The 13,349-nt window shown below is 41.4% G+C and overlaps 1 protein-coding gene across 1 annotated transcript in view; it reads left to right on the plus strand.

The window, feature by feature from the left end:
* ATP13A4 (ATPase 13A4) overlaps positions 1-13,349 on the plus strand; it is a 36,883-nt gene that overhangs the window by 19,214 nt on the left and 4,320 nt on the right. Inside the window, exons 12-26 of the mRNA XM_021536808.2 lie at positions 116-304; positions 619-680; positions 1,401-1,551; positions 2,130-2,216; positions 2,880-3,033; positions 3,640-3,751; positions 5,655-5,779; positions 6,629-6,792; positions 7,792-7,914; positions 8,544-8,623; positions 9,376-9,418; positions 10,026-10,135; positions 10,930-11,026; positions 11,747-11,819; positions 13,082-13,256. Of these exons, the coding sequence (XP_021392483.2) occupies positions 116-304; positions 619-680; positions 1,401-1,551; positions 2,130-2,216; positions 2,880-3,033; positions 3,640-3,751; positions 5,655-5,779; positions 6,629-6,792; positions 7,792-7,914; positions 8,544-8,623; positions 9,376-9,418; positions 10,026-10,135; positions 10,930-11,026; positions 11,747-11,819; positions 13,082-13,256 (1,745 nt within the window). The remainder of the gene's footprint in view (positions 1-115; positions 305-618; positions 681-1,400; positions 1,552-2,129; positions 2,217-2,879; positions 3,034-3,639; positions 3,752-5,654; positions 5,780-6,628; positions 6,793-7,791; positions 7,915-8,543; positions 8,624-9,375; positions 9,419-10,025; positions 10,136-10,929; positions 11,027-11,746; positions 11,820-13,081; positions 13,257-13,349) is intronic.

A 13,349-nucleotide genomic window follows, 5' to 3' on the forward strand; every position in this document is an offset into this window, starting at 1 on the left:
AAAACAGCACAGCCTGGAGCACCTGCAGTGGAGGAGAAGAGGAATGAAGAGGGCTCTGTGTAAGCAGTGCTCCTTGCCACTCTCTTCCTGATAACTGTCCTTGTTGTTATGTCAGGAGGAGACAGGAGAAGTGGTGAAGAAGGCTTTGGATGTTATCACTATTGCTGTCCCACCAGCTCTGCCAGCTGCCTTGACAACTGGAGTCATTTATACCCAGCAGAGGTTGAAGAAAAAGGGCATCTTTTGCATCAGCCCACAGAGGATCAACATGTGTGGACAGCTGAACCTTGTCTGCTTTGACAAAGTAATGGCTCTGTGGTGGTTATGCCCTCATTGGTAATGGAGCCATGCTGGGAGTGGGAGGCAGGAGTTTGATTGAGCATTTCCATTGTATTTTAGAAACAAAATGACCAGTGGTCTGTACTTGAGTTCTTGTTGTCTGAACAGAAGCTGTGGCAATTTCTTGTTTTTCTTGGAATCTAGGAATTGTCTGGTAGTCCTTTTGCTCTGCTCTGTGCTGGTATTTTCTGGACAGTAACTTCTTAAAGTATGTATTGTTTTTTATTCCTATTGGAGCTCTCATGTGGGAAGTTAATTTAAGTGTACATTTTAACTTAGACTGGCACCTTAACAGAAGATGGCCTGGATCTTTGGGGCTTGCTGCCCTCTGAAAGAAGCTGGTAAGGCTCCTTGACACACCAATGGCATCTAAATTTGGTTAGTGATTGAATTCTTCTACTAGACAAAGGACCAAGTCTGAAGGACAGTCATTGTTGAACAGTTAAGCAGTTAAGTTTGAAGTTTCCCATGTTTAGATTTTAAGTTTTACTTCCATTTCCCCTGGAAAATTAATTGTTTGCCTTATCCCAGGGGTCCTGCTCCACATGCAAAGATACAGCCACTGTTGCCAGCATTTGGCACAGCATGTTTGGGCAGTGTTCAGTAGACAGTCTGGGTTAGATCTCAAAGCTGCAGTGTAACCCCAAACCTTTATGATAGAAAGTTGCTGTTACCCTCAAGATTGATGCTCTGCTCTTTCAGTGGCCTTGATTTTGCCCATTTACATTTCCAGAAGTGTGAATACACAGAGTTGCTCAAACTTACATCGGCTTCAGAACTCAAAGAATCTTTGCACAAGCCTCAAGGAAGATATTTTATAATAATCTGTTCCTCTCTCCATCCCATTGGATTCCCTAACTAGGCATAACATACCTGGTTTGAGCATGTGCATCCCAGCCTTTATAGGTGTATGAAAAGTAGTTCATGGGGGCAAGTCCCCATCTGTGTAGTCTGGGCTCAGGATGGAATTTTAACTGCCCCCAGTTTAGGATTTTTTTTCTGCTAGTCTTATGTTGTTTGGTGTTCTCTGAAAGTAACTTTTATGTTCTCTTTTGCTTTAGCTTTCAGGATATTTACCGTTTCCCTGCAGACCACGGCCTGCCTTGGAGCCCAGTGTTCAAAGCACTGGCAGTTTGTCACTCATTAATTGTTTGGGAGGGCAAGATCCAAGGAGACCCACTGGATGTGAAAATGTTTGAGGCCACTAACTGGGTAAAACTGTGATTTGCTGTTATGCAAACAGTGGGTAAATAACCTTGCCATCTCAGGTTTAGCCAGACACCTATCAAAGTTATGAAATCTCAGGAATTCTGTTAAATAACTTGGATTTATTTTGACACCAAAAATATTTTTGTTCCTCAAAATTATGTTGTGATGATAAAAAAATCCAGATGATTTGTGGAATACTTCAAGAGCAGAGCTTTCTACATTAATACAAATTCTTGTGTATCATTTTCTCATTGAGTCTATGTTATATCTAAAGATGTTTCTTTATTTAATTTTGCTGTAATTAATAAAGGATTTATTGTCAATGAGAGGACATAGTCTATTTGCTGTTCAAGGGTACAGCAGTTTCTTAGTGAACCTGCTGAGGCTTTCTACTCAGTTGCTAAGAGAGGCAGTGGATTTTCCATGATTGGAAGTGTTTAGTTTGACATCAGACAGACCCCTCCCAGGAATGAACAAGATACCTTGTTTAGAGGCAAGGAAAAGCTCTAAATAGATCCTTGAGGTTCCTTTCAGCTGTACTGATGTTTCAATCTGAAATATTTTTGTCTTTCAATACACAGGTGATAGATGATTCCAGCGGACACCAGAATGAAGGTCGAGGACCCACACATGCCACTGTTGTTAGACCTGGACTTAAAGCCACCACTGTAAGTTACCCTCAAGATTCACATCCACAGTCAAGTTAGACAGTTGGTGTGAGGGTTACCTTTCAGTATAGGAAAGCTTGGGTGTCCTTGTCCAGGAGAACTCTTCCCCACTTTGTCCTTCCTGTACTGCCTGCAGAGCGATTGCCTTGCTCTGTCTGATTCCAGACGCCTGGGGGAGCTTGCTGCTTGCACGAGAAACAGGGGGATGCTGGGTTAGAGATTGTCCAGCTCAGGGATGTGCCTGTCCTCATGGCTTGAGACTCAGTCTGAGCTCAGCTGAGTGGGGAGTGCGGTGGAGTCTGGTGGCTGATGTCAGACCCTTACTGGTGACATACTCTGGTAAGATGCTTTCTCACAGCCATTTTCCCTTTGCAAGACCAGTGTGAGACCTAACAGAGTCATATTAAAAGAAACAGAACTTTCAGTAAGTTACATTTTGTAGTCTGATAAAATTGTCAATGAACTTTTCCTATTGCTTAAGCTAAAGATTTCTGCACAAATTTAATCTCATCTTTATGTACCAGTATTTTTTGTCTAAGGGTAACAAATTAGCCCATTATACATGGTTAGCTTCTTACTATGGCCCAAAGGACAGACCTAAAATCCTTCAGTCTGAGTTTGAAATCCTTGCTACAGTATGTAATCCACTTGCTTTTCTCCTAGGCTCCTGTGGAAGGAATTACCATTTTACATCAGTTCCCATTTTCTTCAGCCTTGCAAAGAATGTCTGTCATTGCCCAGGAAATTGGTGGGGACCCACAGGCCTTCATAAAAGGGGCTCCTGAAACAGTAGCCATGCTGTGTAGAGCAGAAACAGGTAACAAACATTTATAAATGCATCCTAGAAACATACATGTATAAGTGACTTTGGATGGGGCAATGAGATAGAAGGCCAAAATGAGATTTATGTCTAAGACTTTATACTAAAGCCTGAGAAGTGTCTCTGTTGTATTCCAAGTCTAAGGCTAAGCTCTCACATAGCCCTTCTCAACAAAGAAGGATTTTGAGAGAGATAAGAGATAAAAGTAACTACCAACTCCTATACATGATGTACAGTCTCTGGCAGAATAGATATTTGGAAAAGTTGTCTACAGGTCCACCTCCCTCAGAAAAGTTGGGTTTCTTCCTCCAAACCTTGGGAGGGCATCTTAGAGAAGCACATATCGTTCATGACACGCTGGAAGAAGGTACATCTTTGCAATTTAGAACCAAAATTCAAAATTATAAAGGAGAGGCAAAGATTTTCTTATTGAACAAGATTTCCTTTGTTTGAACAAAAGCTCCTTTCTTTGATGTGCTTGGCCTATAAGTAGACTTCAGGTGTAAAAGTCCTCTGGGACATAAACCTTCCGTGCTCCAAGAGTTCCTTTAATTAGAAAGCAGTTAAATGCTGTGATAAACTGTGTTTTCCTCTTTTGCACAGTCCCATCCAACTTTGAAAGCAAGCTCCTGCTCTACACAGCACAGGGCTTTCGTGTCATTGGCCTGGCCTGTAAATCTCTGCAGGCAGGGAAGCTTCCTGCTGCTCTAACAAGGTAAGCCATAAAAACTCTGCTCCTGGCCATGTTCAGCCTGGGCCAAGGGTGCCTCACAAAGCACCATCACCACATCACCCCTGCCAAGAGCAGAGTCATAGTACAGAGTTTTGTTGGATTCAGGCCAGTGGGAATCTGATTTAAATCTGGATGTAGGTCTGGGACTAGATAGAGGGCAGTCCTATGGCACATGCACAGAATCCTTGCACGTTTCTTAACTTTTTCAACTCTGGATTTACAGAGGAAGCATATTCCTATTACACTTTGAAGACTAGCACATGCCCCCTGTTCATTCCATCATTTACACTACTCTCCTTGCAGATTTACCCATGCTTTCAGTTGAAGAGAAGTCTTTTCAAAATTTTTTTATTATCCACACTCTTCCATTAAGCAAAGGCAGCAGATGACTCCCATTACTGTTCTCCAGCCCAGTCAAAGGCAGCAAAAGGCATGCCAAGGGGAACACAGAACTGCCAAAAGATGGTTTCCTCCACAGCTTTCTCCTTGGAACCAGCCTTAGCCCAAGGTTGCTTTTACTGCTGTGCCTAGGGTTAGGGTTATGCCTAGGGTTAGGGTTCTGAAAACCACAAAGCCCAGAGGTCCAGGCACACTGCAGCTACCAAAGGCATGCCAACAGGAAGACAGAACTGGAAAAATATGGTTTTCTCCTCAGCTTTCTCCTTTGAAACACTCTTAGCCCAAGGTTGCTTTTACTGCACTGCCTAGGGTTAGAGTTATGCCTAGGGTTAGGATTCTGAGAACCATAAAACTCAGAGCAAACTATCTTCTGTTAGTTCAATCATTTAGCTTTCTAGCTTTAGCTCTGTTTAGTTACTAAAGAAGTCAGCAAACTCTTCTATTATGCTTGTGGTTTTAGTTTTGTAAAAACTGAGCCTCACAAAAGAGCCCTTTACACATGAATTCATATAGTTTTTTTCCTAAAACTCTTTTGCTTTTGTATGTGATACTCCAGAAACAGCATTTCTGAAATATCTGCAGTTACCGAGGATCTGCTCTCCTCTCTCTTTACTAGCTGTAGGTCCTAAATCAGGTGAGGGTCACTTGCTTTTTCACAGGGTTTTTTGCTTTGCTGGAAGGGCCAATGATGCTGAGGCGGAGTGCAAGTGGTTATTTCACTCTTGTGAGTGGTGTCATAACAAGCCTATCCAACCCAATGAGCAAATGTGTGTGAAATGGCCCAGATTTTGCAGTTGTGTATGCAGTTACAGCATGTGTGATGTTTATGCTGCCAAGAGAAAGGAGAAAGCTGCTGGTCAAACATTCAGGCACCACCTGACTCAGCTACTCTGACTGCCATGCAAGTGTTTGGCATCTCCTTGGTGTCTAAAATGAGTGTTTGAAAGCTTTTCTTATTTTCATATTCTTCAGAGAATCTGTCCCTTAGAGACCTCTAGTTCATGACTCAGGGGTAGGGTATCTACTCAGTTCTGTTCTCAACTGCATATGTTCAATTGCAAAAAAGCAATAGCACAGGTGAAAAGAAAAATGTAGGGGAAAACAGAATTGGAGGAAATGGGGGAACAATTTCCAAATTGCCACAGGCTGTTTGCTTAGGTTCAACTGTCAAGAGGAGCAGACACAATAACTAAGGTGTGTTTATTTGTTGTGCAGTGCTCAAATGAGAAGGTCTAGTGTGCAGGGACTTTCCAAATCAGACCACCACAGTTTGGGAGTCCTGCAGAAAATTCAGGGTCCTGGCACTGCTGGTATTGAAATAGCATCACAAAAGACAGACAACCTGGGACTGCAGAAAATAGACAAATTATTTTAATTCTTTTGAGTTAGGTGGGATGGTTGATAGCTATAACTGGCTATCACCAAATCCAATGGTGATAAAGGTAAAATAAATGATTAAATCTGTTCGTCTCTTTTTGACTGTTAGGGAGGAGGTGGAATCTGATCTGACATTTCTGGGTCTGCTGATAATGGAGAATCGATTAAAGAGGGAGACAAAGCCTGTTCTGGAAGAGCTCACTGCTGCCCACATCAGGAGTGTTATGGTCACAGGTATCTAAAAATGGTGGATTATTTCTTATTTTTGTGGTCACTGGCGCAGACAGGGAGTCCACCAATGTTTAAGTGAAAAGTCTGCTCTTGTCAACACCACTGGTAGGAAGGCATGGTTATTTAATCCAAGAAACATCTGTGTTTTAATAATGACATAAAGTGAACCATGTTATTCCTGGCAACTTCACCAGGCCATGTCTGATTCTAATAGAAGCTTGTAATGGAAGCTCCCTATTTTATAGGGCCTCCTGAAATGAGCAGAAATGGGGCATGCGTGCTCAGGACAAATCTCCAAACCTTTAAACATCTGTAACTCATGCCTACCAGTGCCTGTCTCTCCTTTATTTTTTATCCTTTTTTATCCTTTTCTTTTTTGAAATTTTTTCTTGAAGGGCTATTCTATCCAAATCCAAACCAGGGTTTGGATAAAATAACCCCAAGTTTTTTCATTGTCCAAAGACTTGGGCCTCACCTCTTTCTGCCTACATACACCATAGCCAATCAATGATAATCAAGGATACCAGCAGCAACTTAGCACTGAAACCCTCACTGTTTTTTGTTTGAAACAAATAACCTAGAACCATATTCCCCATATAGATTTCTTCAAGCTGAATATGAACATAATTTATGTCCAGGTCAAAATGTTTCTTTTCCAAATGAAAATATGTTTATTGATTGAGACACACCTTATCTGCAAAGTTTTAATTTTTATCAAAAACTTTCTTATGCACAGACACTGAAATTTTAATAATTCTTCTGGATATATTTGAAAACTCAGAATTCAGGCTAATGAATAAAAAATTCCTCACTGCAGAAAAGTTTAAATAACACTTCCTTTAATTTTTTTAGGGGACAACATTCAGACAGCTATAACAGTTGCCAAAAATGCTGCCATGATAGCTCCAACACACAGAGTGATTCTTGTGGAAGCAAACAAAGAACCTGGATCTTTTTCAGCATCTATAACCTGGAAATCCCTAGAAGAAAACAAAATTGAAGACTACAGAAGCCTGGTGAGCATATCAGAAGCAGGTTTTGTGCAGCAGGAAAACCAACTAAGATGGAATGCTTTAAACAAGGAGTGGGATTATGGTAGTATAACAGAGAACTGCCAATCACCGCCAGAATATGTGCTAGAAGAGTGTTTATGAAGAGGGGATCTTTATAAAAATGTGCTCCCCTAGAGCTTACTTCCTAGCATTTTATCCTGGGAACACATTTTTGCTAACTGCTTAGCTGGGTTTGAGACCAGATTTGCAGAAATCCCAGAAAGATTTGTCTCTAGCCCTCATGCTTAGCTGATGCCAGTTTAAATGCTTGCTTTTCCTACAAGATTTGATGGTGTAGATGTGGACTTAAAACCTGTGGAGCTGCATTGAATGAACCAGCCCTGTTCAAGCAGGTAGAGTGTTAGCACTTTCCCATACCTGCAGAATTAAAACACAGACCCACTGTTGAGAAATTGCATATACACAGTGAATCATAGGCAAGCCAGGCTAAGAAATTTATTTAATGAAGCTTCTCCACAGAGAAGCTGGGGAAAAAGACCAGTTAGTTTCTCCCTGAAGAATTAGTCTGAAGGTGCTGACCCTTCTCTGGGAAGCACAGAGTCAGGCAGATGGTGTGGAATATCTGCAGTGGTTCCTCAGACTGAGCAACTTGTGCCTTGTGTTTCACTGCACAAAGACTTCCTTAGATGTGGTGCACATATGCTGTCTTTAGTCCCTCTCATTTCCAGTGCAGCCCACCAGATTGGTACTGTTGTATGAATTCTACCAAATGCAACAATCCATGCAACGAACACCCAGTTAACACTTAAGTTACTGGCATTATATGCCTCAATCCCTTTACAAATCCAAGCAAAGGCAAGGGGGCTTGAATCCAAGTCTCCCAGAGCCTTCAAAACACCCTCTTCATGGTATGTCCTTTACTTTGTCTGTAGTAGTGCCTGTGCAAATGCAGAGTATCTTTCGAGGGCCTGGGCACAGCACTCATTCTGTCTCATTTTATAGGAGGATGACAATCAGACTGAGCCAGGAATCAGGCTGGCATTGGGATCAGGCCAGTATCATTTTGCCATGAATGGAAAATCTTACCAAATTGTAGCACAGCATTTCAGGCACTTACTTCCAAAGGTAAGATCTGGATTATGTAACTGGAGTAGCCTTGCCATTCAGGAGATATGAATTGTCCCAGTCCAATTAGCTGAAGAGACCTGTATCAGGACATCTTTGGGAACAATTATAACACTGAAATATTTATGGGCTGAATGAATCTCTGATATTATTATATGGGGAAGGATCTGAAAATACCTGTAATTTTCTCTGCACATTAGAGGAGCAGGCATGCCTTAAGGTATGAGGACATGATTTAAAACATTTGTGCCCATATCCCTACCCCTTGTACAGCACTGACCTGTTTTGGAGAACAGGAGAAAATGTGATATTCTACATGGTGCAATTCAGCATAGGTTGTCTGTTCCATGGACAGGATACTCTCATGGATTCTCTTCTTATAACTGCCTGGCAATCTGTGTTCATCAGGTAACTCAAATGGCATACCAGGCCTCTTGCCCTTATTGTCATTGTTACTTTTTCAAAATATTTATTAAGATCCACTTTATCTTTGATCATCAGCCTTTCCTGCTTCAGAATCTAGAATCAGTTGTTTATAAGTGTGATATTTGGTGATTAAAATTCAGATTATTACTGAAGTCACTTACTTCAAGTGTTTTAAAAACAATTTCCTATTTTTCTCCTTATAGCTCTTGCTGAATGGAACAGTTTTTGCTAGAATGTCTCCTAGTCAGAAATCCAGCCTTGTAGAAGAGTTTCAAAAGCTGGAGTAAGTTCCTAATGATTTTGAAATTGTTTGTTGAATTTCCAGGCTTGAAAAGAGTCCAGTAAGAGCTAGCTTTTGTCTAGCATAGAATTTTGTGAAACTCACAAAACCAAAACCTTCACACATCTGCAAGCTGGCAATTAAATTCCAAAAGTCTGTTAAAAAAGAGACACTCAACTCAGTTCTGGTTTGGCAACCTGACAAAGATCAAATATTTCAATGGTCCTGGCTTTTTTTTGTTCCTATCATCCTTCATCTTTACTTCTCTCTGGGCCTCAAGGATTGACATTTGTCTCCCCAAGACTTTTAAGAATCTCTCCCAGAACTGCAGCTTTTCTGAGCTTGCTGCCATTTTACAGTGCTACTGCTGGCTCTGTACATCTACAGTGTGATGGGTTATAAAATGTGGCAGGGCAGTCTGGATTGTTCACAGTCACAGTGATATAGATATAGAGATATTTCTGAGTCATAAGCATCTTGTTGCCTGTTGTTCAGCTCTTTCCCAAGCCTTTTGAAGATCCTCACCCTTATTTTAGCTAATTAGCTCCCAGGCCTTGTTCTAGAGCTAGGTGAACTTTAAACCATTTCAGATTATCAACCTGGTTGTGTGCAGTTGTGAGCACCTCAACTGCTGTCTGGCCAGACAGGCATTAACTTTCTAGAAAGGCTTTTAACAAAATCTTGTATGACTTGTATAAATTACGTGCATGGAGCAGTGTCTGATTCCTCATTTGCCTTATCACTTTATTTTTAAGTTACTTTGTGGGCATGTGTGGAGATGGAGCCAATGACTGTGGGGTAAGTGAAATGTTTTTACAGTATATTTTAAAAATGAGAAATTAATGCAATGCCAGTAGAATATTCCAAACTGAGCACATGTTGGAGATGGGAGTGTGCCACTTATTCATAGAGCAGCTGTACTATCACCAGGATTGATTTAGACCTGATCCCACTATGTGGTCCTTTCCATGAAAGAGCTGTCCTAGGCAGAGATTTTTGCAGTTTGTGATCTCAAAGACTAAAGAGCCAGTCAGTCTTTTGCAAGGTTCATTTTCCTTGCAAAAAACACCAGAAGATTCTCCTGGGGGGAGCAAGCAGAGAACCTAGACTAGCTGCATGAAGTGTGGGAACAAGCAAGTACTAAAAAAGGAGGCAGAGCCAAACCTGTCTTACACAGGTAGTGGATGGATGTGGAGTCTGTGGAAAATGAACTTTCCCATGCTCTCATCCCCATTCTTTCCCTGGACTTGGCATCTCACTGGAGGAACCCTCAGGGTGGAACACACCCAGGGAGTGAAGAGGCACTGCTGCCACAGAACACATCCTGTAATAAGGGGTCACTGCTTGGCTGACATGTAAGTCTCCGTGTCTTCTGGTGAGCACTGAGGAGGAATGTGACTTTCAGGCTTTGAAAGTGGCACATGCAGGGATATCACTGTCGGAGCAGGAGGCGTCTGTGGCTTCACCTTTCACATCCCGAACGCCCAGCATAGCCTGTGTTCCAGAGCTAATCAGGTAAGCATGGGTTTTACTTCCTATTTCATAAAGAAGAAAGTTCCCACTCCTCTCAAACATTAGGCTTGTGTGTTCCCACCGAGTCACAATATGAATATCTAGAGAAAAATAAATGTCTTTCACCTTGAAATTGCCATTTGCTTAGTCCCTATCTGAAATTTCTGTAAGAGACATTAATTATCACAAGAGGAGGGTATTTACTATTGATGTTTCTGTCATCAAAAGTATTTTAAATGCAAAAGAAAGAACAAAATGAACAATGCTCCATAAAGATGAATCAAATGTCCATCAGCCAACCTGTACACAAATTTTAGGTCCTACCTCTGATAAATTATGCTACTAAAATATGGTATCTATTATGCCAGGATCCTGATTTTGCTTACTGGAGTGTTTGAGTAGCCAGGGTGAGAGCATTATCCTGATTGGATATTGCATGTTCACTGTAGGAGGAGAGGACTTGTTAGTTCTGAGCTAAGTGATCAGATGCTTGGCTTTGCAAGTTTTTCCTCATATGGAGTGTTACCTACACTATTAATGTCAGCAGAAAAAATTGCTGAGGTAAATGGCAGTCTACAGGTGACTGGAATCAAGCCTATTTAATGGAACAAGATATCTGCAAGTGATGACTTTACTTTCATTTAGGTCAGATTTTATTTATTTCACCTCCCAGCAAGATACTGTTAGAGGCCTTTCTGCTTGTGACACATGCCTTGTTTTCAAGAGCCTTTTGAGAAAACTGGCACCAGGACAGCCCCACCACCTAATTGCTGTCCTTTATTTGTGCCTTCACACAGGGAAGGCCGTGCTGCTCTTGTCACTTCCTTCTGCATGTTCAAGTACATGGCACTGTACAGCATAATTCAGTACCTTGGTGTTCTCCTGCTTTACTGGGTATGTATTGGGAACACATTGGCTGGAACTGGATAAGCTACTATTTCCTTGTAGGAGAAATAGGACATAAAAACCACATGAAACTGGGAGATGGAGATTTACGTTTACCTGAGCTGCAAACTTCTGTGGTGTGATCATATGGTCCTCCTGTACCCTCAGCAGAAAACTGGCAAGATTCTTCCCATTAACTTCAGCCAGAGGGCTCAAGATCCAAGCCAGGCAGAAAGAAATCTGAGATACTGAATGGTGCTTTGGATGAGGGCATATGTCTGTGAAAAGGAAGAATCTGCTGTAAGCATATGCTGTTACAATTTATTCAGCATTTAAAGCATGAATTAGCTTGACAGTAAGCAAATCCCCTGGAGTGCCTTAAACCACTTTTTCATGGCTTTCTCCCAGATGGAGAGGAGGGCTTTGTGCTCAGAAATAACCCAGCAGTGAGAAAGCAGTCTATTCAAATATTCTTATTTTTGTTGCCTGGAGTGAACTAAAAGTGTAGTTAGTCTAAATAATGTGCAAAATGAGAATATTCACCACAGGCCAAATGGTGAGGAACCTATTGGCAGGGTGGTAAAGTGTGTGGTCTCCTTATCTGCAGAGCAGCATTTCAGAACAAAGACAGTAGCTCCATGGATATAATACAGCTTTCTGGAGATGATAGAAACATGTCCATGGCAAATGTCTGATTTGTGATTTTCTTCTTTGTTTTCCTCTTTTCAGCAACTAAATGCCTTTGGGAATTACCAGTTTTTGTTCCAAGATTTGGCTATTACCACTGTAATTGGTGTGACAAGTAAGCCCCTTAGTCATCCTATGTATTAATGAGAGAATGATCTCAAATATTTTTCTCCTCCTTGGAAGTACATAATTGTACATAGAGAAAGAAAGAAAATGGAGGCCAAGCTTTCTGCAGACTAAACATCCTCTATGTAGAATACAGGATGTTTGGATTAGTAGAATAGGGGTCTTGTTAGAAAAAAGCCCTAAAGATGGGAAGTACTTAGTGGTGCATTTGCTGAGCATGTAGCTTGTTGCTAACTGGGGGATGCCATCTTTAGAACCAAGGAGTAAACCCACAGCAAGTGCAGTGCAAAGTCTATTCATGCACTTTCCTGTTGATTTAGGAAGGTAGATTAAGAAGACACCTGACTCCACACCCAAAAGAAAAAGTAGAGATTAGCTTTTATGAGTCCAGCTCACATTTGAAGCTGTAAACCAGAGCTCTGAAAGAAAAGAGAGGTGAAAATAGAGAAGAAAGAAATGACAGATGTCAGACACTACAGAGCAGGGAGCTGTAAGCCAAGAGTAAGAGGGGAAACCAGTGCTGAGGCAGAAAGAGAAAGAGAATGTTATTGAGACAGAATAAGTGCAGGGAGAGTTTTAGAAGCATGAATGGCAAGGACAGGGCCAGGAAAAGCATAAAGCAAAACCACATCCTGGTATGTTCCACCCTTGCTGGAACACAGGCAACAGGGAAAGACTTTGATGAAATCAAGCCTTAAAAGCCACAACAACACTGGGTGCCAAAAGCTACATTGCTGTAAGTAGTTTATCTGGAATTGCACCAAAGCTTTGTGCATAACTCTTTTACTCAAAGTCTGGATAATTTTGTTAACCCTAAGAACAGAGGAACACCTGTTGTGTCAGGTAATGCTGTCCTTCTCCAGCTCAAATAACCTGGTTAGGTGTTTAGTTCAGGAAGATGAACAGAACACAGGCAGCAAAGAATCCCAAGACACAGCTGACAAGTGACAGAAAGAGAACAGAAGAGCATAAGTATATGTTCATAATCTTGGCCTGACAGTAGCCAAATAAAATAAAAAGCCAAGATTTTTTTTTTTCAAAAATACCTCATGATAGATGACATTAATTAACCTCTTCTGTGTCAATATGATTTTGTAAGAAAACAAGTCTGTGTTTTGTACTTGTTACAATCTTTGTATGTTTTATGAAGAATATTACAGACTGCAAAAGTGCCATTGATACAGTCAGTATTACACAGCATCACTGCTTGTATTTTGGACACACTAGTAAACACATCTGTGCATATTTCAGTGAGTTTCACACGTGCCTATCCAAAGCTGGTCCCCTACAGGCCTCCAAGCCAGCTTATCTCACCCCCATTGCTGCTCTCTGTGGTGCTTAACATCCTCTTCAGCCTCAGCATGCAGATCTTCGGCTTTGTGGTGGTCCAGGAGCAGCCTTGGTATTCCAAGACCAATATACACAGGTAGGACCCCTTTCTGGGACTCTGGATGCCACAGGGTTGACCTAGTGGGGCAGGTCTGCATGAAACTATTTGTCAGCTGAACCGCAGGTCTGA

This window comes from Lonchura striata, chromosome 10, assembly GCF_046129695.1.
Source record: "Lonchura striata isolate bLonStr1 chromosome 10, bLonStr1.mat, whole genome shotgun sequence".
Lineage (NCBI taxonomy): Eukaryota > Metazoa > Chordata > Aves > Passeriformes > Estrildidae > Lonchura > Lonchura striata.